The following is a 26,937-nucleotide window of genomic DNA, read 5'->3' on the forward strand; positions in this document are numbered from 1 at the left end:
AGCATGTGAGTTTACACAATACTGAATTTTGAATAGCTGTTACAGCATCTTCTAGCGTTTATTTAAAAAGAATATTTGCACAAAGCAACGAAAGGGACAAGGTGGGGACCAGTTACAGACTGCTCTGGCTGCAGCTAATATAGTAGTCTATTAGGTCATGTTTGCAATCAGGGTGTGGCACCTTTTCCATATTTATTTTTGTGATTTTTTTTGCCCATATAAGCACCACAGTGGGTGCTGCCTGGCTCTTGCTGCTGGGTTCAGACACCGTTTTCCAGAATTGTGACGAAGAGTCTGTAGGACTGATAAGTGTAGGACATTTCTCTTATTTTTCATTTTAAGTGTTATCCAGTGAAATATCTGTTTTGTTGTGAATGTAGAATTATTTTTTTTTTATTCATTTATCTATTTATCTATTTTCATTTTAAATAGGCCTGCAATTAGTTTCTCTTTTTTTTTTTTGGTAGACTGAAATGCATTTCTTCATAGCACTTCATCAGTGGGTTGACTGACACGGCTTTTACAGGTTCAATACCCATACTGGTTAATAGAAGCCAAGGAGACTGAAAACCAATATTTGGGACCAATATTCATTTGTAGTAAAAACGTAACTCTTTGGGTACATCCTATTTCATCTAAACTGCATCTACCTTTCCCCTTACTTGCATCTTTTCCTTGTATCTTACTCCCTCCCACCAAGAGGAAATAGAGACCTTTCGTCTGAGCATCACGTGAAGCAATGTCCATCTTTGATGACGACTGAAGAGACTTTGGATGAATTTGTGCCAAAAATGCCATTATCCACATACTTTAATAATAACACAGAACAGAACTTCAACAAACTCTAATGTAGTTTATTATAGCACAGGTTATGTAATGTTTTCCTCAATAATGAGAAGGTATACCTGTGGTCCGTGATCACTATGTGATTAATGCAAACGTGTGTCTTTGCAGTTCATAGTGTCAGTGAAGATATTAACATGATTACATTTATACGGAATATATAAATGGGTCTAGGCCTATATATAGAGCTACACTTGGAAATTAGACTGTGAATAACTTGATTTATGTATGGGTTGGGTATCCATGGGTTGTTATGTATCAGATCGGTGTGATCCTGCAGCTATCACTCCTCGCCCCTCGTAGCACAAATAAGAGCATTAGGACAGCCTGCAAGATGGCGGATAGGAACGGCTCCCAATTCAAGCAAGAGTGAGGAAACAACAAATAAGAGAAATAAGAAGTACATTGTGTGTCAAAATTTTGAACAACCAGTGATGGAATAAACCAAAGTACAATTTACTTAAGTACTGTTCTTAAGTGCAATTTTCCGGTTCTTGATTATTTCCATTTTTTATGCTACTTTATACTCCCTCCCGACTATATTTATTGATACATTAAGTAAGTAGTTACTTTGCAGATACAGATTATTCAGGGTTTATAGGCTATTATCACAATTAATAGCCTATAACCCCTGAATAATGTCACTAGTCAAATAGTGCTGTGGGCAGGATATGTGAATACACACTACTGATGAAGGGTTTTTTGTCATGTGTGCACTTTCTTCACCTTTCCTCTATCCCCCCCCCCCCTTCCTTTGTCTCAGCAGGGGTCAAAGGAAATCACATAATCACATTTACTGATAATCAAAGGCAAACTCCATGTAAACAGGTAGGGCAGGCAAAAGTGTGCAGTGCTAGATCCTCTGATGATGGATCCCTCCCTCCAGTGAGTGTTGATTATTATTGATAGCTAGACTCAACCCAAAATTTCCTACCAATGCTGCATGAAGCACTACATAAAGAGTAGTGTCACAATATGAATAAATGTAAAAAGAAAACCATGACGTTGTCTGTACGTAAAACAAATAAAGTTACAAATTTGCTTTGTTGTTGACCTCGGCTGTCACAGTGTTGAGAATCTTACATGGAAGTTAGAGATGTGCTCTCTGTCCAGAGGCTTGGTGACAGACAGCTGGCCTGAGATTGGGTTGATGATGAAGATACCATTTGGAGGCTGGTCCGCCCCAGGGCCCGTCACACTGTAACGCAGCATCCGGTTCTTATCCCGGTCTGAGCGGATCTGAATCAAAGACAAATAGATGTGGAGAGAAGGATAGGGAATGACAGAAAAGTATTTTCAATTAATTAACTGTACACAGGATAAGATGGAGCTGTAACAAAAATGACTGTGGTGAGCAATAAACAACTGTAATTGGATAAAAAGCACATGCTATAGGGCCTTGACAAAATGAACAACTTTATTGTTACCCAATATGCTGTCAGTTTATTTTGGGAGATCATTTCCCCCAGTATGCATGTATGTTTTTTCTTAAAGGTAAACACAAATATCAGTACCTGAGTGTGCATCTTTACAGTGACATTAAAGAGAAAGCGAGACAGTGTGTCATGTCTACCCTAAACTAAGTCGCTGACTGCTTCCAGAATTATTTTCCAACATGCTGTTTAGTTTAAGTTTTAGTTTATTAAGTTGGTATTTTTTTAGTATGTCTGAAACCTCAGAACTTGACCAATAGTATGTGAACTACATACTGTCTACAGGGAATATTACAGTATGCATTCTTTTGATTCCCACATCGATTTTATATAACAAGAGCTCAGTCTGTTAAGGGCTAAGCGGGAGCTAAGGGAGGTTAGCATTGCTACCAGAATAAAAGTGTACAATACATACTCCACATCAAACTTCATGTGTGCTCATGTTTACAGGCATACACAGTAATTTAATATGCTATGCGAAATTGTAACTGCTAAACTCACATTGTTAATTCAATCTGCTGCTTTAACACTGCATCACCAAGCTGCTATGGCAAACTCAAGGTGTCAAATCGCATACTCAAAAGAGAGGGCAGCACACATACATTGTGATATTTTCTATTAAATGTATTCTGACAGCACTAGGTTGATGAGCCAGAACAGCCTAATGTAGCAGTTTACTTTAGGTAGTCAGTGACACTGACAATGTGAATATTTCGACGACAGCACTTACTTACTGATCAAACTACTAATTTTTGAGTGACAATATGAAATGTCACTGGCTATTCTTTAACTTTACTTTGGAGAGCACAGCTCCATGATATCATTTCAACCAGAGAAGTCCATGTGGAGTTGAACAGAGCAGGTAAAGTTATGCTTATCTCCCGAAATTGTGTCCAGTGTTGTTTTGTCTGCATGATTATTGAACTATTGGCATTTGAGATGTTTCATTACATCTGTTTTATTAGTTCAGGTTGCTAAATAGGCCTAAGTGAAGCAAACTCTGTAGCTAGCTTGAGCTCAATTAGCCGTAGGTGTTGCTGACCTTCATAAAGTTTTTTTTTAATTGTAAAATCTGTCATTATCTTATCATTTATTCATTTAACTTCACTGACTTTATTGCACACTAGTTTTCTAGAGGTAACCCTCCCTAAACTATAACTAACCACCGTCTCTCCTTTCTGTCTCTTGATTTTCTCTTCTTAGCACTTTCCATCCTGTCCTCTACTTCCACTCGTTACAAACAAGTCAATGTGACTGATGTTCTGCATACAGGGATTATAGCTAATGCTAGTTTCCAACTCCTGTCCCTTGTTAGGCTTTTAAGAGAAGAAATAAGGTAAGAAGAAAGACATCAAAGTTACTTAACAACACAATACAATGTACAATACATCTAACATCATACCAAGTCATGACCCATTAAAAATGCATACAGCTCTGATTTAGTTTCAGCCAGACTTTGTATTAAAAATCTTAATGTCTCGGGTTAATTTTATTTCGGTCGAAAGTGAGTTCCACATCTGGGAACCCTTTACAGAAAAGGCTGATTGACCAAAGGAGGTCCTGAGGTGTGAGATTTTACAGTTACCACTTGCCATACCCCTGGTGATCCTATCACTGTTTTGTCTGCTAAAAAGACCACACAGCACATCTGTTGCCAAGTTCTGCAAACACTTAAAAAACAGTTCGACGAAAATTTTAGGACATCATCAAAACTAAGCAAATTATACTGCTTCAAGATGTGGCAGTGATGCCACTTTATTTGGTTTGTTGGCCATTATTTTTAAGGTTTGATTATACAAAGATGCAATGAACTCAATTGTAGTTGGAGAGGCCTGACTGTAACACAATACGACATATGAGAAAAAATCATGGCATGCATATAAAGCTGTGCTGCTTTGATTGATATATGATGTCTAATTAGTTTGAAGCAATTTGAATTGTTTTCTTTTTTTATTGTTTTTGATATCTTTTTGGCATGTTTGTCAAACTTGAGTCTGGAATCCAGAACTACACCCAAATATTTAAAATCCTTTATCATCTCAATTTCCTCTCCCTGCAGTGTTATGCAAAAATCTTCTCATTGGGTTGTGGTTTTGATGGAGAAACACGTCTTTTTCTTATTTAGAGTGAGCTTGTTATCATAAAGCCAATGACATACTCTGCTCAATAATGAAGATAAAATCTCAGCTGCCTCACTAGATGTCTTAGCTGATGCATATATAACTGTGTCGTCATAAAGCTGCATAAAGCTGATAACCAGCCCCCGGACAGCTTTCAAGCAGGTCGTTAAGAGCAACGGCCCCAGGATTGAGACTTGGGGAATGCCGATATTATGTTGAGGAACCGACTTTTTTTGGTCAATCGTCACACATTGCTGTCTTGAATGTGAATAGGAAGCAAACCAACTAAGAGCTTGTTTGGAAATTTTAAATTTTAACAACCTTGATAGCAGGATGTTGTGGTTGACAGTGTCAAACGCCTTCTTTAGGTCGAGACACATTGCACCTACGACATTACGCCCATCCATAAAACACTTCAGATTTTCAACAAAAAAGCAAATTGCTGTTTCAGTGGAGTGTTTATGTCTGAACCCAAACTGCTCAGGATATAGGAGTTGGTTTGACTCTAAGTAGTCAACTAGTTGTTCTGTCACAACTTTTTCCAAAATCTTTGACATTGCAGGGAGTATAGAAATTGGACTACATAGCTGCTCTGTGTCCCCTGATTTAAGAATGGGAGAGACAACAGCTGTTTTCCATTGATCTGAAAACCTACCTGACGTTATAGAAACATCCATTAAATTAGTTAATAGTTTTATGATAGAGGAACTATGCTGCTTAATTAAAGCTGTGTCCAAGTTAGACACATTTTGGATTTTGAGCTAGTTAATTTGTCTAATATTTTACTGATTTTAGTATCGTTGACCGCTCTGATGTAAAATTAATTGGGTAAATCTTCCCTTTCAATGTTATTTAGTGATAGAAGATCAAAACGTTGAGCCAATTCCTCTACTGACTGAATACAAAAATGATTAAACTCGGTTGCAACAAGCATACTACCTGCTGTGGGTTGTCCACTGATCCTCAGCTCTCTTATCTTCTTATGCTTGGGTTCTTTATTTGTTAGTGTCATGACTCTACAGTCATGTCATTGTGTTATGTTCAGATTATGTTTTTGCCTTATATTCTCCTGTCTTTGTATCATGTCTTTGTATCATGTCTTTTGAGTTTCCATGCCCCACTGTGTCTCTTGTCCTTTAAGTTTCTCCTATGTTCTCCCCTCTGTCTCCCTCTGTCTGTTGCATTGTTCTCTTCATGTTTTCTCATGTGCTCCTCCCCCTTGTCACCACACCTGGCCTCCTCCCTCCTCTCTCTCCCCACCTGTTCCTTGTCTGATCGTTAGTGTCTGTCAGTGCGTTTACATGACACTTAAGAAAACCGAATTACTGGGTTAGTCCGACTACAATCAGGTCTTTAAGATGCATGTATACACCTTAGTCTGACTAAAATCAGATCAGATCAGATTTCTCATAGTCGAATTAAAGCACCCAGATTATTTGATTGATAGTCGCATTACTCCTGCATGTATACGTTCCAACGAATTGGATCGGATTTTGCGTTCTGCGCAGGCGTGAGATTTTTCTTTGGGGCCGTGAGCTGGAAGTAGACGGACGGCGGCGGCGGCGGCGTCTTGCCTCCGAAATCATCACAAGCAAGAGTGCCATTGTGAGTCTAGGTTGTGTAATTATCATGTACACCATATACGAAGTGTATAAAGATGTAGCTTCGTCTCACTCTTCGTATGGCATCTTTCTTGAATGCCGAGGCAGCTGGTGACGTAAAGAGGTCAGCCGGAGGTGTTTCTGTTACCACTAGTTGAAATGGGTACAGCGCCACCTCACATACGTATGACATGCTCTGGCCCAATAATCCGATTTTCTCGCCGGCATGTACACTCAGATAATTGCAGTTGTCTGAGTGGCATAGTCGTATGGGTCGTTTGGGTCATCATACTGTAATATTTATACTTATGTCAAAGGCTACTTAGGGAATTTCATTTCTTTTTCTCTGGTTACAATGCACTCACACAGCCATCATGAACTCCCCTGCATGGGCTTGGAATGAAGATTCGTCTATTATTGTAAAGAAATGCCATTTTTATTATTTGATTCAAGAGAGGAGTTATCTAAGTCAGAGTCCGTGTGTGTGTGTGTGTGTGTGTGTGTGTGTGTGTGTGTGTGTGTGTGTGTGTGTGTGACTGAAATGTTGGTATGCGCTGGAAAGGCAGAAATATTAATCAATGCATGGGAATCACTGAATTGGTGAAAACTGAAAGGTATGGCGGCTTTTATTTTGCTGTGGCGGTGCGCCACAGTCAATTACATGTAGCGGAAACCCTGTCTTTTGTTTCATGCTCCTTGATTTTTGCATTCAGTTTGAGTTAATAAAGCTTGCTTTTCGTTTCCCCATTTCATTGCCTCCCGTGAGTAACTGCGTTTGGGTCTACCTCCTATATCTCTCTATCCATAGTCTTCCCCTTTAACCCCAGCCTGACAGTTAGTTTGTTTAAATGCTTCCAAAGGGATGCAGAATTGCCTTTGGCCTCCTCTGTTAACTGAGAGAAATAGGAAGCTTTTGCCTTTCTTAAAGCCATTGTCACTTTATTTGAAAGTCCTTTGTAAGTTAGAAGATCAGTGGACAATCCACTTGACAGAGCTGCTTTGAGGGCGAGATCTCTTTTTATCATACGTAGCAAGATTTCACTGTTTAACCAGTGTAGGCGAGTCTTCCTCTGTGAATGTTTCATTTTCACAGTGTATTTCTCCGCCACCCTGGTCAAGCTATCAGTCAATGAATTACAACATTTATCAACATCATCCATTTGCAGAGTATTGTCCCAGTTAATTTCTTTAATATCCTTCTCCATCTGTATGATTTTAGTCTTGGGTATTCCCATTTTTGTTTTGTTTTTTTGGAACTTTACAGGGATATATCTGGAGGCATTTTTTTGATAGTTTCCTTACAGCCAAAGTTATGTTATGATCAGATAATCCTGTTATTAAATGATATGTTTGTGTTATCTGTTCCTCTATATTAGAAAAAAATAAGATCAATTAAGGTTTTACTATTTCTTGTTATTCTTGTGGGCAAGTTGACCATTTGTTGAAAGTTGTATTTAAGCATCATTGTTTTCAATTTTTGTTTAGTTTTCTTGTCCAGCCAATTAATGTTGTAGTCCCCATATATAATAGTCTCTGATTTGTGATCAAGCTTTTTCATAACATTTTGCAAATCTTTGTAAAAAGAAACATTGTGTGATGGGGGTTGTACAAAATCACAATACTAAAATTAGTTTTAGGTGATAAAACTACATTCAGAGCAAGACATTCAAGAGAGGTGTTTAATCGTATTTCATCACATTTAAGGGTATCTCTGATATAAATCAAAACACCCCCTCCCTTGCCAAAAGATCTGTCCTTTCTATAGCAAACATAACCAGGGATTTTTATCATGTTTGTAGGAATATTATTATGAAGCCAAGTTTCACTCAGACAGAGATAGTCCACATTTGACTCTGTCAGTCATGGATGTATCTGATCTCCTTTTGCAATGATGCTTCTTATGTTAAGATGTCCACCTAAAATCCCCTTCAGCTTGGATTGTGAGTCCCATATCATTTTAGGATGGTTGACAGTCTGGAAGAAAAGCTATTGTTTTTGTTTCCGCGCTGCTTGAGAATCAGCAAGCTTAACACCCGCTTTCCTCGTCGCAGCTTGGTTAAACTTCCATCCCCCGCGTGCATGTCCCTCATGCTGCACTCAGGCAGCGCCTGCACGCCTTCTGACCCACCTGACAGCCTGTAGTCCGCGGGGAGCGCGGCGCAGTCTGTCCGGAGTCCACACCATTCACCGCCTGCTTGTGCCATCTCCTGGCTCAGCTTCACCTGATCTCGTAAGTGACCCAGGCTCGAAACACCCCCCTCCAAGTAGAGCGCCGCACCATCCCACCCCGCATCGCCGCAGGGAGCCAAGCCCAGGGCCGAGACACCTCCATCCAGGTCAGGCACCGTACAACCTCGCTCCACGCCGCCGACCGGAGCCCTGGCCAACTCGGCAGCTGGTGTGTGTCTAGGCGTGGTGTAATTGCTGGTAGTGTTAGGGATCACAGGTGGCCCCGGATTCAGCTGTATATCACCGCAAGTAGTAACTGTAAAAATACTGTCTTTTCTGCATGCCATTTATCCTGTTGTTTGGAGGATTTCACGGCTTTAGTTTGGCCGCTGTGTTGGCCGTTTCGTATACAGATTGAGTAGATGACGATTTGTCCATGTCCAAAAAGGTTCAGTTTGGTGCTTCCAGAATAAAGTCCTGTCACCCCGTTGTTTGGGGATTGGTTAAAACTTATTTCTGGACAAAAAAAGTAGCTGATTGAGATAAGTAGCCAGCTACACAGCAGCAGCATGCAAACTTTTCCTGTTTGCGTTCTTCACAAGACACTAGTGGAGCTGAACACACCACCATCCTCCTCTGCCGCCATGTTTTTCTCAATTAGCTGGCCAGGCTTCTTAAATAATTATTCACAATTAGTATTGATGCAGCCTCAGTGGGGCAATCTTCTTTATTGCTCTGGCCCATTTCTCTCCCTCCATTAGTATTTTGTATTTTTATATTTTACCGGAGATGTTGTGTTGCTAATTTTATTTATCTATGTATTTACCGGCACTCATCAACGGTGACCAAAGAGACCAGCAAAACGCTGCTGTCAAGTACTCACTGTTTGCTCTCTCTTTCTACCCCCCTTTTTTTTCTTCACATCCACTGTTATTGTTTACATGCAAAAGACTAGTTTTCAAGCTAGACTGTTACACTGTTCTAGATGGTATTTTAATTCAGCATCTGATGTTATGCTCATGAGTTCAGTAAAGCCTGTCATTGTATTGGAGACAGTTTCTTCCAAATATAGAAATGCAATACCTTTTCATTTTTGTAATACAAATGTTCTCAATGTTACAAATTTTACAAAGTATGCTGTACAAATGAGCACTTTGTAATAATCTACAGCAGTGTTATGGAATGTTTATTTTCTTGCGTTCTATATGAGGGTTCTCAATCATATTACTTAAATAAGTTATTAGAATTAGAAGTTATAAAGTTAGATATGTTATTAGTTATTAAGTGAAATTAGTTATCAGTTGAATAAGTTGATCCACTTTAAGCACTAGAAGGCAAGACATTAGTGTGTTTACTGTAGGACTTCTGGATGTTGACTGTCTGTTGGGATGAATTTGGTAGCCTAGAGCTGGCTATTTGAGAAGCCATGCATACTTTGTTTTTAAATTGGTCAGGATTTATACAAATGCATAAATAACAGATTTTATGACACACTGGCATACACTGTAAAATGACCATAACCCACAGTTCTCCTATTGTACTGTACTGTGATCCAAAATATGCTGTACTGTTATATAAATTACCATAACCCAGTTATCCTACCATCATGTACTGTAATCCATAAAACAGTATTGTACTGTTAGTTAAATTAGTAGTAACAGTAGTTGCATTGTAAAATAACATTAAAATACTGGCATCCCTACTGCTAGTATTTTACTGTTTTTTTACAGGGAAATTCTTTACAGTGTATGCCTGGCACACCATAGTTAATATCCTGCATGGTATCCATATCTCTCTATAAAAGCAAGAAATCTGTGTCTGTCTGTCTGTCTGTGTGTGCCTCAAGTATCTCTGCAGATCAGACTGACCTGAGATTTTCAACATGGCTGCTGCGTGGTTTAAGGGTGTGCAACGTCAGATTTGTTTGGACCACAATGGTCCCGTTAATAAATTATTTCATAAATGCTTTACTAATTCCACTAGCACTGTCAACCATAGCCACCACAGTCATGAGCGCACCAGAGCCAATCACTTCACGCCATAGCCATGGGCGCAACAGAGCCAATCACTGCATAGCTCATCCCCATGACATACCTTAAGAAACAACCGGATTTATACCTGCAGCAATGCAAGCTGGACCGGGATTTTGCAGGCAATTCAGTCCTGTTCTATGCATCTAAACTGACTGTTGTGGATTAATGAGACTAAACGAGTCTGGACCGAGTCTGAGGAGATCCAGATACACGAGGACAAAACTGGAATCAGAATCTGTGGATGTTCGTGTGTAGCTAGCTACTAGCCCACCCCCATGCCCCACCTCCTGACTCGGCGGGCGTGATGGCACGTCCAAAACCAGATTTACGATAAACAATGTCCGCCACGCTTTTTTGCGAACATTGCCATCACGTTTGCTTTGTGTCTGGTGCAAGAAGAAACAGTACAAACGGCCCTTTGTGTCCGCAAGCAGCAAGTCTTTACAAACAAGAAAACATGTTCCTATTGGTGGAAAAAGGCACCACACCAACCAGTCACAAAATTATATGGCAAACCACGTGATTTGCTTGCTGAGGAACAGGGGAAGTTGTGGGAGGGATGGAGGCGGAAGAGTGACAGCAGCAGTGACAGTGAGAGAGACAGAGATAGACAGCGGTTTTTGAGAGTTGAGAGATTTGTGACATTTAGTGTGTTTGGATTGTATAGTTAGTGTGTTATGTAGTATTTGGTGTATTGGTTTGGTGTGTAGTGGAGTCTTTTTTTGTGTTCTGAGTCAAAACAATGAGGAGACTGCTGAATGTTGAGCAGGCAGTGCAGATCTTCATGCCTGGGCCTGAGGCATTGCCTGCATTTAAAAATAATAGTTACAGATAACTTTGTAAATTTCAGAAACCTCCTCCTTGAGCCGGCACCTTATCGTGGTGGAGGAGTTTGAGCACCTGAATGATCCTAGGAGCTATGTTGTCCGGGGCTTAATGCCTCTGGTAGGGTCTCCCAAGGCAAACAGGTCCTAGGTGACAGGTCAGACTAAGATCGGTTCAAAAGCCCCTAATGACGGAGATAAAATCGAGGACGCGTATGTCGCCCGGATTGGCGTTACCGGGGCCCCACCCTGGAGCCAGGCCTGGGGTTGGGGCTCGCAGGCGAGCGCCTGGTGGCCAGGTTAGCCCAAGGGACCTGGCCGGGCGCAGCACGAAGGAGCAACGTGGGCCCGCCCTCCTGTGGGCTCACCACTCGCAGGAGGGTTCAGAAGGGGCGGGTGCGGTGTGATTTGGGTGGCAGTCGTGGGCCCCGGCGACCCAATCCCCGGATGGTGACTCTAGCCATGGGGACATGGAATGTCACCTCACTGGGGGGAAAGAGCCTGAGCTGGTGCGAGAGGTTGAGTACCGACTAGATATAGTCGGGCTCTCCTCTACGCACAGTCTGGGCTCTGGAACTGAACTCCTTGAGAGAGGCTGGACTCTCTTCTATTCTGGAGTTGCCCGCGGTGAGAGGCGGCGAGCTGGTGTGGGCTTGCTTATAGCTCCTCGGCTCAGCCGCCATGTGTTGGAGTTTACCCCAGTGAACGAGAGGGTTGTTTCCCTGCGCCTTCGGGTCGGGGATAGGTCTCTCACTGTTGTTTCGGCTTATGGGCCGAACAGTAGTGTAGAGTACCCGGCCTTCTTGGAGTCCCTGGGAGGGGTACTGGAGAGTGCTCCAACCGGGGACTCCATCGTTCTTCTGGGGGACTTCAACGCTCACGTGGGCAGCGACAGTGTTACCTGGAGGGGTGTGATTGGGAGGAACGGCCTCCCCGATCTGAACCAGAGTGGTGTTTTGTTACTGGACTTCTGTGCTAGTCACAGTTTGTCCATAACGAACACCATGTTCAAGCATAAGGGTGTCCATATGTGCACATGGCACCAGGACGCCCTAGGCCGGAGGTCAATGATCGACTTTGTGGTCGTGTCATCTGGCCTCCGGCTGTATGTCTTGGACACTCGGGTGAAGAGAGGGGCTGAGCTGTCAACTGATCACCACCTGGTGGTGAGTCGGATCTGTTGGCAGGGGAGGAAGCTGGACAGACATGGCAGGCCCAAATGTATTGTGAGGGTCTGCTGGGAACGTCTGGCAGAACCCTCTGTCAAAGAGGTCTTTAACTCCCACCTCCGGGAGAGCTTGGACCTGATCCCGAGGGAGGCTGGGGACATTGAGTCCGAATGGACCATGTTCTCCACTTCTATTGTTGACGCGGCTGTCCAGAGCTGTGGCCGTAGGGTCTCCGGTGCCTGTCGTGGCGGCAATCCCTGAACCCGGTGGTGGAAGTAAGGGATGCTGTCAAGCTGAAGAAGGAGTCCTGAAGCAGCTGACGGGTACCGGCAGGCCAGGCGAGCGGCAGCACGGGCAGTCGCGGAAGCAAAAACTCGGGTCTGGGAAAAGTTCGGAGAGGCCATGGAGGAGGACTGTCGGTCAGCCTCGAGGAAATTCTGGCAAACCATCCGGCGCCTCAGGAGGGGGAAGCAGTTCTCCACCAACACTCTTTACAGTGGAGGCGGGGAGCTGTTGACCTCGACTGGGGATATTGTCAGGCGGTGGAAGGAATACTTCAAGGATCTCCTCAATCCCACTGACATGTCTTCCATAGAGGAAGCAGAGGCTGGGGACTCGGAGGTTGACTCATTCATCACCCAAGCCGAAGTCACTGAGGTAGTCGGGAAGCTCCTCGGTGGCAAAGCACCGGGGGTGGATGAGATCCGTCCTGAGTACCTCAAGTCTCTGGATGTTGTAGGGCTGTCTTGGTTGACACGTCTCTGCAGCATTGCATGGCAGTCGGGGACAGTGCCTCTGGACTGGCAGACCGGGGTGGTGGTCCCCCTATTTAAAAAGGGGGACTGGAGGGTGTGTTGCAACTATCGGGGGATCACACTCCTCAGCCTCCCTGGGAAAGTCTATTCCAGGGTACTGGAGAGGAGAATTCGGCCGATAGTCGAACCTCGGATCCAGGAGGAACAATGCGGTTTTCGTCCGGGCTGCGGAACACTGGACCAGCTCCATACCCTCCGCAGGGTGCTCGAGGGTTCATGGGAGTTTGCCCAACCAGTCCACATGTGTTTTGTGGACTTGGAGAAGGCATTTGACCGTGTCCCTCGTGGCATTCTGTGGGAGGTGCTCCGAGAGTACGGGGTCGGAGGCCCTCTGTTAAGGGGCGTACGGTCCCTGTACGAGCAGAGCAGGAGCTTGGTTTGTATTGCCGGAAGTAAGTCAGACCTGTTCCCGGTGCATGTTGGACTCCGGCAGGGCTGCCCTTTGTCACCGGTTCTGTTCATTATTTTCATGGACAGAATTTCTAGGCGCAGCCACGGGCCGGATGGGATCTGGTTCGGGAGCCACAGGATTTCTTCTCTGCTTTTCGCGGATGATGTGGTCTTGTTGGCTCCTTCGGGCCGGGACCTCCAGCATGTCCTGGGGCGGTTTGCAGCTGAGTGTGAAGCGGCTGGGTTAAGAATCAGCACCTCCAAATCCGAGGCCATGGTTCTCGACCGGAAAAAGGTGGCTTGTCCCCTCCGGGTTGCGGGAGAGCTACTGCCTCAGGAGGAGGAGTTTAAGTATCTTGGGGTCTTGTTTACGAGTGGGGGAAGGATGGAGCGTGAGATTGACAGGCGGATCGGTGCGGCAGCCGCAGTAATGCGTCGTTATACCGGTCTGTCGTGGTGAAGAGAGAGCTGAGTCGAAAGGCGAAGCTCTCGATTTACCGGTCAATCTACGTTCCTACCCTCACCTATGGTCATGAACTTTGGGTCATGACCGAAAGAATAAGATCCCGGATACAAGCGGCTGAAATGAGTTTCCTCCGCAGGGTGGCAGAGCTCTATCACCCAGGAGGAGCTCGGAGTAGAGCCGCTGCTCCTCCACATCGAGAGGAGCCAGTTGAGGTGGCTCGGGCATCTGTTTCGGATGCCCCCGGGACGCCTTCCTCGGGAGGTGTTCCTGGCATGTCCCGCTGGGAGGAGACCCCGGGGAAGTCACCCAGCTGGCCTGGGAACGCCTTGGAATCCTCCCAGAAGAGCTGGAGGAAGTGTCCGGGGTGAGGGAAGTCTGGGTGTCCCTGCTCAGACAGCTGCCCCCGCGACCCGGTACTGGATAAGCGGATGGATGGATGGATGGATGGAATTTCAGAAACTGATGCACAGATTTAGCAAACAACAATTTATGTTTGCAGTATAAGTAATAAAAATGTTTTAATGAACATATTTGTGGTTTTCACAAGAAAAAATCTAAAAAACTATTTCCTACTTGGATTTTATTAGGGGGCCAAGCCCAAGAATTTTTCTCCAGCTGAAAGTGGTGCTGCAAGCTAAACCGTGCAAGGGAGGGTGGTGCAATTTGGAGGTTTGGTCCAGACACCTGCACGTACCTCAGACACAAAAAACTACATATATGCCCACAGGGGGCACTATAACCTAGGCCAATGCGTTTTTGCCTATGACACCCACACCATATGTCGCAAATTCAAAAACCATGGATCCCCAGATTCCCTGAATGGAGCTGAGTCACTTTGCTATGGCCACGCCCACTTCTGCCTAAGTTTTTATTTTTATTTTTGCAAAATCACAAAAACTGAAAAACCTACTTTTTCGAAATTCTCCTTGGGATTTTGTCCGATCTGTGTGAAACTTGCCACGTACACTCTTCAGCTCGACTTGATCTAAAGTTGTCAAAAGAATTTTGCTCAGTCAAAAAACATGCAAATTATTAACAAACAAATTTCTGTAGCTAGCTATGAAAATGTAAACTGTTTGGTATCTCGGTCAAACTGAATGCTATTAACACCAAATTTGAGATCCTTGGTTGCCATGAGACTGGGAAGGGATGAGCCGAATTTGGCGAATTTTGGCCACTAGGGGGCGCTAAAAATATAGGAAGTTTATATCTCTTGAAGGGCTACACCGATTTTTACTAAATTTGGTCGGTATGATGTAGGGCCAATCCTTAGGCCATTTCTTGAAGGTGGTCATGACTGCTTAATGTGGGCGTGGCTTATTACAAGATAAACAACAAACATTAATTTCTGCCAAACTATTATGCTTAGAGCTTTGAAATTTATATGGTACATAAAGCAGTACAGCACAGTTCTTTCATACCAAAAATGCACATGTACTCCACTAGGTGGCGCTATAATGGATGCAATTGTGTTTTTTTGCCTGTAACTTCCACATTTTAAATAACAAATTCGCAAACCTTATATCCATATGTTCCCTGAATAGAGCTGGGTTTTCTGACATAGGACACGCCCACTTCTGCTGCACATTTTGTTTGCTAAATCGCCACTTATGCAAAACCTACTTTTTTGAACTCCTTCTTCAATTTAAGCGCCATCTGCCTGAAACTTTGCATATAGAATCTCCAGATGTGTCCGATGAAAAGTTATCAAAAGAATTTTGGCACTCCCAAAAATCTGCTAGTTATAATCAAACAATCTTTTTTGCTAGCTAAAAAACACATATTGTTTCATATTTCGGTCAAACTAAATGCTTTCAACATCAAACTTAAGTCAATTGTTCCTGATGTCAGCCAGGGGGTTTGTGCCAAATTTGGTGCAAATTGGCCCATAGGTGGCACTAAAATGGATTTATGCATTTTTGCCTTTAACTTCCACATTTTAAAGAACGCATTCATAAACATCATATGTATTTCCTAAATAGAGGTTTTCTGACAGAGGCCTGCCCACTTCTGCTGCACCTTTCCTTTCCTAAGTCACCACACACTAATCAACATAAATGCATTTTTCCTTGTCACTCTTACTTTTTGTTGCAATAATAGAAATGTAATGAAACAGTACTGATGTGGGGTCACTCCTGAGGCCAGCCATATAGTTAAGTAACAACTGGTCAAAGCGGGCATGATTTAGTACAACAAATCCAAATCAGCACACATTCAGCCTTTTGCACTTCCAGAGCACTTCCCATTACAGCGAATACCACGGCTCAGACATTGACCTGTGTCCTTACTTTTGCCCCAAGCCCGTCATCCTTTGGGACAACCTTCTGTGGGTACTGCGGTCTTGGTCCCCGTTCATAACTGCTTGCAGCTCTAGTGTTTTTTTGTTTTTTTTTATGATTTTACGTCCATTGTGTTAATACAGTATGTCAAAATGAAAAAAATAACTATACAGTCACACATGTGAGGTTGTGCTGAAAATAATGACAGCAAACATGGTAAAAGTTTTCATGGTGAAATATCATGGTAAGATCAAAAGTAGTCAAAAGGGGCAATCCCTAACGTCCCACCTTCAAACACAGTCTCATTCAGCCATCCATGAAAAAGCTACTTAACCTCCCACTTTTCTATGGGCAATGCACTAGTGATAAAAACAAAGGAAGAAAAATGTGGCACTGTAAAGACAGGTCTCCACATGTTAACAAAAGACAAAATAAGACAGAGGATACATATGATAATTAAGCCACAAATTAAATCTATTAAATCAAAAGCATCTTTACTCCAATCATTTCAGGTTTACCCACAATTGTATAATTAATCCAACATGTATCCACTTAAAAGAGAAAGCAGTGTTAACTGTAGGATTTTGGGTGGAACTGAATGGGAAAAAATGGGAATATGTATGTATATGAGAACAAGAATGTGTATACTGTATGTATGTGTGAGTTAAGTATCAATGTATCTGGATGCCAGAATGTTTTAACTGGAACTGGACGTTGCGACAGGCAATGTCTCATATAACATGAGCTGTGCATATTCTATAGGAAGAAAAGCCACTGCATTTCCATAATCATATCAGAGACACCCCAGGATGGGGCAGTCCAGTAAAATGCAACACTATGGCTGTGACCTCAGTAATTAACATAAAAATGATTTACACATCTTGGACTGAATATCTGCAAAGCCTGAGCATTTGTAAGCTTCATGTATATGATTTTATGGCGGGGCTGTTGGTGGTTCCATTTTGATTGTCTGTTTTACATTTTAATTACAAATATTTCAATCTTACAGCGGTCAAAGTACTGTTGGCTATGACATGAAGGTCTCCAAGGATATGCCTCCCCACACCATCAGTGACCCACCGCAAAACTGGTCCTGTTTGATGATACATGTTACAAGCATAGCATTGTGTTCACCATGGCGTCTTCAGACTTGTTTACAGCTGTCACATGTGCTTAGTGTGAACCTGCAAATTCTCCTTGTGTAACAGCTCTCCTGGCATCTCCTCCATGCTCTTGAGACTGTGCTGGGATACACAGCAAACCTTCTAGTGACTGCACCTTTGGATTTGCCATCCTGGAGAAGCTGGACTGCCTGTGCAACCTGATAGGGCTGCAGGTATCGCCTCATACCACCAGTAATGAAAAGGGCACTAGCAGAGCACAAAACTAGAGAAGAATCAGTCAGGAAGGATAAGGATAGAGCAACTGTCTATGACCACCACATGAAAAACTAATCCCTTTTTGAGAGTTTTCTTGCTTTTTAGCTCTCCAATGCACCTGTTGTGACTTTCATTTGCACCAAAGCAGGTAAAATGTATTCACAATCACTTCCAAAATGGACAGATTGATATCCTTGGATTTTAACTGACTTACACTGTGACGATTCAATGTGTGTGTGTGTGTGTGTGTGTGTGTGTGTGTGTGTGTGTGTGTGTGTGTGTGTGTGTGTGTGTGTGCGTGTCTCTTACTCGGACCAGGTCCTCTGGGAATTGTCCTCGTGAGTTCTCGGGGACATTGATAGGTGGAATGACCCAGTCCCTCTTCAACCGCCTCAGACTGCCATCACTCCTGACAACTGTCCTGCGCCATGGAAACAAGATCTCTGGTACCTGCCCTGTCAGTGTTGCATCACTGGTCTGTACCTGCAGAGACAGTAAACAAGCATTGTGTACTGGACTACAATAAATGACCACCACTTGTCACTGTGTGTGTGTGTGTGTGTGTGTGTGTGTGTGTGTGTGTGTGTGTGTATTATTAATCCATCTTGATTGTTTTGGTGTAAATTACAAAGGTTGACCGTAGAGCTGGCTGCCTTCTCTTGAATATAACAGAACTTCCTGGAATGGGTTTCCATTGCCGAGCAGCTGCATCCAAGCCATACATCAGCAAATGCAATGCAAAGCGTTGGATGCAGTGGTGTAATGCACACCGCCACTGGACTCGAGAGCAGTGGAGACACATTCTCTGGAGTGATGAATCGCGCTTCTCCATCTGGCAATCTGATGGACGAGTCTGGGTTTGGCGGTTGCCAGGAGATCAGCATTTGTCTGACTGCATTGTGCCTGGCATAAAGTTTGGTGGAGGGGGGATTATGGTGTGGGGTTGTTTTTCAGGAGCTGGGCTTGACCCCTCAGTTCCAGTGAAAGGAAGTCTGAATGCTTCAGCATACCAAGAGATGTTGGACAGTTTGGGGATTGCCACTTCCTGTTCCAACATGACTGTGCACAGTGCACAAAGCAAGGTCCATAAAGACATGGATGGACATGGAATTTGGTGTGGATGAACTTGACTGGCCTGCACAGAGTCCTGACCTCAACCGGATAGAACACCTTTGGGATGAATTAGCCCGGCCTTCCCGTCCAACATCAGTGTGTGACCTCACAAATGCGCTTCTGACAGAATGATCAAAAATTCCCATAAACACACTCCTAAACCTTGTGGAAAGCCTTGCCAGAAGAGTTGAAGCTGTTATAGCTGCAAAGGGTGGACTGTCATATTGAACACTATAGAGTCAAGGCAGGTGAGCAAATACTTTTGGCAATATAGTGTAGGTGGCACTAGGAAATGTCACTTACCAGAAATCATGGCCCTGTTACTTAAGATAATACACGGATTGAGTTCTTGTATGATTTTTATGAAGAAATTATTTTATTTCTACCATAACACTGCACAGAAGGAAGCGTGCATCTAGTCAAGGACAAGGTGTGTTTAAAGGTCTTGGAGAGCACTTTGGTATGTTTGAAAAAAAGTAGTATAAAGAGGTTAAGTTGCATAGTTATTTATTTTATGATTTATACATGATGATACAAAGATGCAAACAGAAGTTTGTATACCTTTTTATATCATTAGTTTTTATAGTTAATGCAGATCTTTTTTCATACTGTTAAATTACTTACTGAAACTTTTCACTGAACTAACAACTGTAATACACGTGTACTGTATTTCTGTCTATCTGATCCCCTTGAGAGGCTGCTGTCTTAAAAACCTCCCAGTCCGTGTGCATTAAACAGTCTTGAACTGCTGATTCTGCCCCCTCAGGCCAGGTCTGTTTTTTTTTTGTTTTTTTTTCACTGGCCGGCTGCGCTTCAGTAGTGGTTTGTAAGCAGGCACCAGCATGACAGATAGATGGTCAGAGTGGCCGAGGTGGGGACGGGGCATTGCCTTGTACCCATCTGGGGAGTTTGTATACACCAGGTCCAGCATGTTTTCTCCTCACAGCCTTTAGACTTGTGTGGTTGAAATCCCCTGCCACTACTAAAAACCTGTCAAGGTGTTTAGTCAGGAGCTCACTGATGGTATCACGTAGCCTTCCAAGTGGCTCGTTAGCATTAGCTTTAGCATGTGCGCTAGGAGCTATGTAAACAACAGCTACAGTCACTATGGCGAAATCCCTCGGCAGATAGAATGGCTTACATTTTACGATGAGGAACTCCGCTAGCTGAGAGCAGTGTTTAAAGACTAACGTGGCGTTTACACACCAGTCTTATATATATATATATATATATATATATATATATATATATATATATATATATAACATATATAACCGTATGTCCTTGTCTGTGCAAGTTTAATTTGATGTGGAAAATCGATGGATCCGTGTAAAGAAATCACTACTTCAGAACATGAGATTGAATATAGATTTTTAAAATGAATAAACTGTGCAGCCCGAGTGTGTTATTAATCACCAGTGATTAATTACCTTTATTATAAAGTAGTGTATCTCCTACACGGGGACTGAGGCTGTTTTCCAGGGGAACGTTCACTGAAGTCTGAGTCCGGAGGGCTGACCGTTGCTGTGATTTTATTTTTAAACAAAAGAGTTCTAATACAGCAACAAAAATATAATCATCATAAGGATAATCATAAACTTAGCTGTTTATTCAAATGTTTAACTGGACTTTATAGTTTACAGTCTGGAAATAAAGCAGGGATCACAGCCTGATCTGAATCTGTTCATCTTGGTCCATTCATGTTTATGGCCACGAAGGATAGTGGTGGTGCGTCCTCCGTGAAGAGGGAAAAGCAGGCAGCGTTTGTCGGGAGCATTTGGAGGATCCTTTGAATTGGGACAGCCTTCGCATACCATTGACGTAATTGTACTTCAAATTAGTGCTGGGTGGTATGACCAAAAATGTATATCATGGTATACGATTTCACCGTAGACGGTATTTTTTTTTCCATGCATACTCAGGTGTTCACGGCATTTTCTACTGGTTGAGAGAGGAATTATTAGCCTAGGGGTCGTGTCACCCCCAATATTGAGAAAATAGCAATCTGTCCCCCCAATATACAGTAAAAAATATGTAAAATATGCACTCTTTTATAAACGCTGTCAACAGATCTGTCTCGTTATCTAATATTTATTTTCAATTTATTTCCATTTTTAAGGAAAACATAAGTGTGTGAAGCCCCCCCAATTGTAAACTTGGTTGCGCCCATCCTAAGGTAGTAAACCACCCTCCCTGACATGGAGCGCATCTCAGTATGCTGAGTAGCTCCCCAATACGTGAAAACCCCATTGGGGTTTAAATTGAATCTATTTTTATTTTAACATTATATATATATAATTATACATAAAAATATATATACATTATATATGTATATATATATATATATATATATATATATATATATATATATATATATATATACACATATATATACATATATATTATGCGAGACTTGATAGATTTACTTAATTATGGACCCGTGGCCCATATTCTCACCTCCTAAGTCAAACACAAGCTGATGTTAATTCCTCCTATTAAAGGAAGCGTGCAGCGGAGCACCTCGTGTTAGCTGCCCCAAGCAACAGATAGCTAACTGGAAGCAGGTCGAATTTGTCTTCAAAATAAGAGGTTTACATTGTACCCCATTGGAGTTTAGAACTGGTTTCCTAGCGGGGGGCTTTTAATTTGAAAGTAGTGACTGTTTGTTGCTTTCTACTATAACAATAAGCTGACAGCTGCAGAGACCGAGGAGATGCTAGCATCTCCCGGATCTCAGCGGCTTTCCAGTTGCTCATCTTGACGTCCGTGGATGAAGTCATGAACTGCAATGTCTATCCTAACCATCCTCTCCGTAACGTAACGCCAGAACACAACTGTTTACCCTCACCACGCCTCGCAGTTGCTCCATGCCTGTTTAGAAGTGCAACATTGAAAAGGGTCCAGTCTGATACACTGTTGGGCCTCGCAGTGTTCCGAACGTTGTGTATTCAAATACATTGGTATGGCGGTATATTAAAATTTCATGTCATAACGAAAATATACACTGGTATTCTGTGTGAACTGGTACACCGCCCAGCACTACTTCAAATGCACACTCCGAAGGATGATGCCCCTGAATTGGGACACAGCCTGTGTGTCTGTATTTAAGCCCTTGTTCCCCATGCACTCCTTGTCAGTTTGTTGTGTTTGTGTGATGTCCCTGAAGTTCCTTGTGTGTCCATGCTCCTTGAAGTTCCTTGTGTCTTAAAGTTCCTTGAAGTTCCTTGTGTTTCCGCCACTGTGTCCTGATCCCTGGTATGAGTTTTTGGAATTTGATTTGATTTGACTTTTTCTAAGCTGTTTTGTTGCACTTTGTTTAACTGTTTTATTTGCTACGTTGGTTTTGGTTCTTGGACCCTTTTTCATTTGGTCCCTTGGTTTTTGTGCCTGTTCAGCTTTTTGTAACTAAAGCTGACTTTTTGTTCTCCCCTATCTTGCCTCCTTGAGTCTGTGTTTGGGTCCAACTCCACTTTCCCTCACCCCTTGACAGAACAAACTGATGAGGTTTAATTTGAGGTTAAATTGTGGGATGTTTTGGATGGCAAGGTTGACATGGGGGAGAAGCTAAAGGCCATAGTGGACTTTGATAGGGAACTGTTTTTCAGGCCTTGGTTGAAGGCAATCCCATGCGCCACACATTTTATTTTAGAGTTGGCTAACCCTAACCCTAACCCCTCAGAAAGGCTTTGGTTGCCAACCTTTATAGCTTGGAGTCTCACATGGTGGTTAGCCGCCACCCTGTTAGCCTTCAGTGTGCCCCAGAGCCTGCCAATTCTAAGATGTCCCCTTTCTTGGGAACACAGCTGGCCTACAAAGTGCCCCCACCAAGAAAGCGACGTTCCCGGCTGTGTCCTGGCTCCCTGGAGTCTAGCTCTGGAGCTCCAGCTGGATGGCGTGGCTGACACCCAGGCCGACACCTGCCAGTGTCTCTTAGTCAGCGGCCGTACAACATCTGCAAGTGGTTCTAAGTTGGTGGCCCAGTTGACATCTGGCAGTGGTTCTCAGTCTGCGGGCCGGTCGACATCTGCCAGTGGTTCTCCATTGGCGGCCCCACCGACATCTGCCAGTGGATTTGGGAGACTCAAGATATGAGTTCCAATTTGTTTACAGTTTTCTTTGTGGTGTATATGGCAGTGGAAGCATTTCTTCTGGCGTTAATGTAAATCAGGATGAAGAACAGCTGTGGGAACTCTCTGGGAAGGTAGAGAGGGCGAAAGGAAAGCGAGAAGCTCAATGTCAGTACTGCACAGCTCCTCTCTGACGATTACTGTGTGTTTACATAGAGATACACACTGCTGCCATGTTGCTTCCTGGTGAGCGCCATGCCTCAGTCAAGCCTTGTGGGGGGGCTAATTTATCTATGTGTAACATGTCATCTCTGTCGGAATGTAGGCGGTCCTGTATTCATGCATGTAGTTAACGTTGGCTTGCAGCTCGTCTGTTTTGTGCACGAGGCAGCGTGAAGTAATCCAGTAGTAGAAGCAGTGACCAGAGAGCCAGCAGTGTAAACACAAACAAAGATAGCACAACAGCGGAGTTGGCAAAGAGGCACACACAATTTTTAAAGTTTTAAAGAAAGGAAAAAAAGGTAGCCAGATGCCGTTAAACCAGGTGGTTGGTGTCTAGCACAGCAGATAACATGTACGTCCATAGATGAATGAAAACGATGAATAATCCACAAAATTTACAAAACCATACACCATACTACTTTATGAGCTAACCGGTCGACTGCACAAGCAGTGACGCGGAAGCGTAATATCTACTTCTGCAGAGTCTCTGACTGGTGAGTGTAACTTGATGCTGATAGAAACATGGATCACATCACTCTTATTAATGTAATATATATCTTTGATGGATACATTTCATATATGCATGTATATTTCTGTCACATCAGGTTGGTTTGCTTTATGTGCATGAATGTGCTCCTTAGCAGGGGTAGGAAACGGGTACAATACGAAAGGGAATGGCATCATTTCATAGCTGAAACAGGAAAGTGCTTAAAGTACTGTGAGAACATCTGTGAGTTGGTCAGCACAGTTTCTGAGCACACACCCCGGTATGTTGTCAGGACCTGCAGCTTTCCTGGGGTTCACCTTTAGTAGGGTCCTCCGCACATCAGCTGGGTCCAGGTGAAGTGTTTCATTGTCCGAACAGACAGGGGTTTTTGTTGGTGTGGTGGCTTTCAAGATGACAGTACTAGGTGTTTACTTACCGGCTGATTGAGACCTGAGGTAGTTACTTTTAGTTAGAAGTTGTGTTGATAATGATACGCAGATATACTCTACTTGCCACTGCTCGTGAGGACTCTGACTCCATCAGCGGTATTCGGCTGTTGTCGGACGGTGCGTGTTCATGGTTTGGTTAGGGGTGGTTTTGGAGAGAGGCCTGAGTGCAGTGGGTGGGTTTTACTGGCTGGATACTCTCTAGCCTGGACTTGACAGTTTTTCCACATTACTTACCCCAGCTTTGATAATTAGAAAAATGTCATTCAGAAGTTGTCGTTTGTATTTTTCAGTATAGTAGAAAGACTGTGAACAACAGCAACTCATGGCTGGAACTAGCTGATAAGCATGCTAATGTCAGCAGACATATCTGCAACACAGTAACTACCACACTTTTGTTTTTTCACATTCTGGGAAATTGTATGTTTAAGTTCTAAGGACTTGATTCTTTTTGGCGAAGCATGAAAATGGATGGCCCCATGACACCCACCATGTTTGATGTAGGTAAGCTTTTAATAAATGTTCATCTTCCTCAGACGCTCAGCGGCTCATGGGGAAGTAGTAACCTGAGTTTCATGTCATTCGGACATGCCAGTGTGGATATATGCAACACTTCCTGTTTTAACAAAATCTGCAGGAAGTTGTTATTTTAATAACTTGAGTATTGTTTGTAATATCAAAAGTCCACAGATGCTCTGTGCAAAGTTTCGTGCAAATTTGGTGAAATTGCCTGGGAGGAGTTCGAAAAATAGAAGGTGGAAATGAGTGTGACCTAAATCACAAGATTCAGCAGAATTCAGTGAACGCGTAGATATAAGGTTTTTGAATGTGCGATAAAGTATATGGCAGTTATAAGGCAAAATGCACTTACCTTGATTATAGTGCCACCTCGTGGTGGAAATTCCCAATGACAATAGATTATTAAAAAATTGGCAGGTGTGACCTTTATTCCAAGTTTGGTGAGTTTTGGGGTATGTTCAAGTAGTGAAAAATGCAATCACTTGGGACAAAAAAGTCGTCACTACAAAAACAATATTGCAGGTCGAGACCTGCTCGGGCCCTGATAAATATGGCAACCCAGCAGAGTCAAATTAAGAGACAATAGAAGAACCTTTTGCTGATTATTCACAGTAAACAAGTTCGTGCATGCTTAACACGAGTGGCTCTACAATGAACACCTGTTTACTTCTGCTACAGTGTTACCTGTTGAGGTCCCATGTGAAGGTGTACTCTGGTCTTCCACTCCTGTTTTGACAGCAGGTCTCTAGCATAGACCATCACCACAGCTTTTCCTTTTCCCACAAGGCTGAGGTGGCGCATGGTGTACACCACACCACGCTCGCTCACCCTGAAGTCAGAAGGGGCTCCGACCTCGAACCAAACCTTCCCTCCACTGCAGTCCATGAAGCTCACTAAGAGAAAAGACAGACAGGTCAGACTGAGTGAAAGAATCCATCCATCAAGCCTGATATCCTGTTTGTGTGTGTATATGTGTGTGTGGCGGGTGCTGTATGTGTTCAACTTTTACAACTCTACTGAAACCATCAGTATGTTCATGTTAACATGTTGTGATTTATCTATTTAAAGATGTTTTAAGATGATTTAAAGGTGAAGTATGTAAGAACTGACAACTAGTGAAATTCACACTTGGCAAAAAAAAAAAAACTTCTGCTGACTGTAGCTGCGCTACGGAGCCCAAAAAAGGGACATGGGGAAAAATAAAACACCTAAACGTTTCTTGTGCGCACGGGAATCTTTCCGGTGAGCACGTGACACTTTCTTGTGTGCTAATACTGAAGTATAACAATTATTCCATAAACATATATCAGGTTTAAAAAATATCAGCCAACACGAATCTTAAACCAGTATTTACCCATTGAGCACTGAGCCAACATCGCAGTCTCTGTCCTTGAGTGCAGCGGAAGGGGGCCGGACGTTTTGGTAACTAGTGAATGATAGTAGAAAGCCAAGATTAAATCAAATTGCATAAAAGAATGAATAGCCTACTGTTCATGTTTCACTCAACACAATTTTAGTTTCATGTAGTTTGTGTGTGAAATCGCTGCAGTGGACAAGACTGTGCTGTCAGCCGCACACTGCACACTGGAAACAGTGCAGTCTCCACACACACACCTTCTCCAGGCAGCTCATCTGGGTCATCCTCACCACCAAATATGGAATTGTATGATTTATGAAAGCTTGTAGATTTATGAAAGCATGTAAATCATGTCAGTGACAGCTCTCACAGAATCGTTACACTGCATGTGATCATTGGGAGTCCTAATCATGATGCAGGCCATTTTCACCATAACTGCAACTTCAATGAATAACTAGTGTTCACCTATCAAACTTCCATTTTCAAACAACATCCCAGGCTGAGGGATACCACTGACTGTCTCACAGTTTGGGCACGTGAAGCAAGTCAGTCGGATTGTACACACAAGAAAAGTTTCTTGTGCTCACAAGAAAGTTTATTGTGCTCACCAGAGAGTTTGAGTCAGCCCATCCTAGGAGTGGGACAGGCACTGATTTTTCAAAGTCTCTGTTCAGCTCAAAGTATTTTTGTAGCTTCTAACTGAATCTCTTTAGTTTCTCTTGTCATTTGAGGTGTTTTATTTTTTTGTCCTGTTCACTTTCAGCTGTTTTGGAGTCATGTTCAGTTACCGCTGGTGAAAACGCAGCATTTCCTGTAATGCTGCTTCATAATAAAAGCTTCAAAATGACTAAAAAATGGGGGTTTCATTGTGAAATTAAACATGGAAAGGAAAATAAACAACTGAATTAGCGGAGCTACTTTGTTAATGATGATAGGGACAAGCGTGTCATTGGTTTAAGACACACCGTCAAGCAGGCAGACCAGTTCTGATGGAAATGCAAATGCAATGGAAATGCTGTGCAGAGTCAAACTGAGTAGGGGCAGGCAGGCAAACGTAATGCAAAAAATGTGAGTCATCCGTGGAGCTTCTCTGAACCTGCTGTTGTGTATCCCTGATGTTACTTTGTGTTTGCCAGCTCCTTGTCTGCTGTGATCCTGATTAGAACTGTATCCATATATATACACAGACACACTATGTTGGTAAA

General features: G+C 42.9%; 1 protein-coding gene across 2 annotated transcripts in view; it reads right to left on the minus strand.

Annotated features, from left to right (window-relative positions):
• The window catches only part of LOC119028957 (cadherin-2-like), a 114,501-nt gene that overhangs the window by 53,686 nt on the left and 33,878 nt on the right, over positions 1-26,937 (minus strand). The window contains exons 3-6 of one of the 2 annotated variants that reach the window (XM_037115436.1): positions 25,730-25,801; positions 25,060-25,268; positions 17,831-18,004; positions 1,927-2,082 (exon numbers count right to left, since the gene is read on the minus strand). In XM_037115436.1, the coding sequence (XP_036971331.1) occupies positions 1,927-2,082; positions 17,831-18,004; positions 25,060-25,268; positions 25,730-25,801 (611 nt within the window). The remainder of the gene's footprint in view (positions 1-1,926; positions 2,083-17,830; positions 18,005-25,059; positions 25,269-25,729; positions 25,802-26,937) is intronic. The other variant, XM_037115437.1, reaches the window with a different exon arrangement.

Source organism: Acanthopagrus latus, chromosome 11, assembly GCF_904848185.1.
Source record: "Acanthopagrus latus isolate v.2019 chromosome 11, fAcaLat1.1, whole genome shotgun sequence".
NCBI lineage: Eukaryota > Metazoa > Chordata > Actinopteri > Spariformes > Sparidae > Acanthopagrus > Acanthopagrus latus.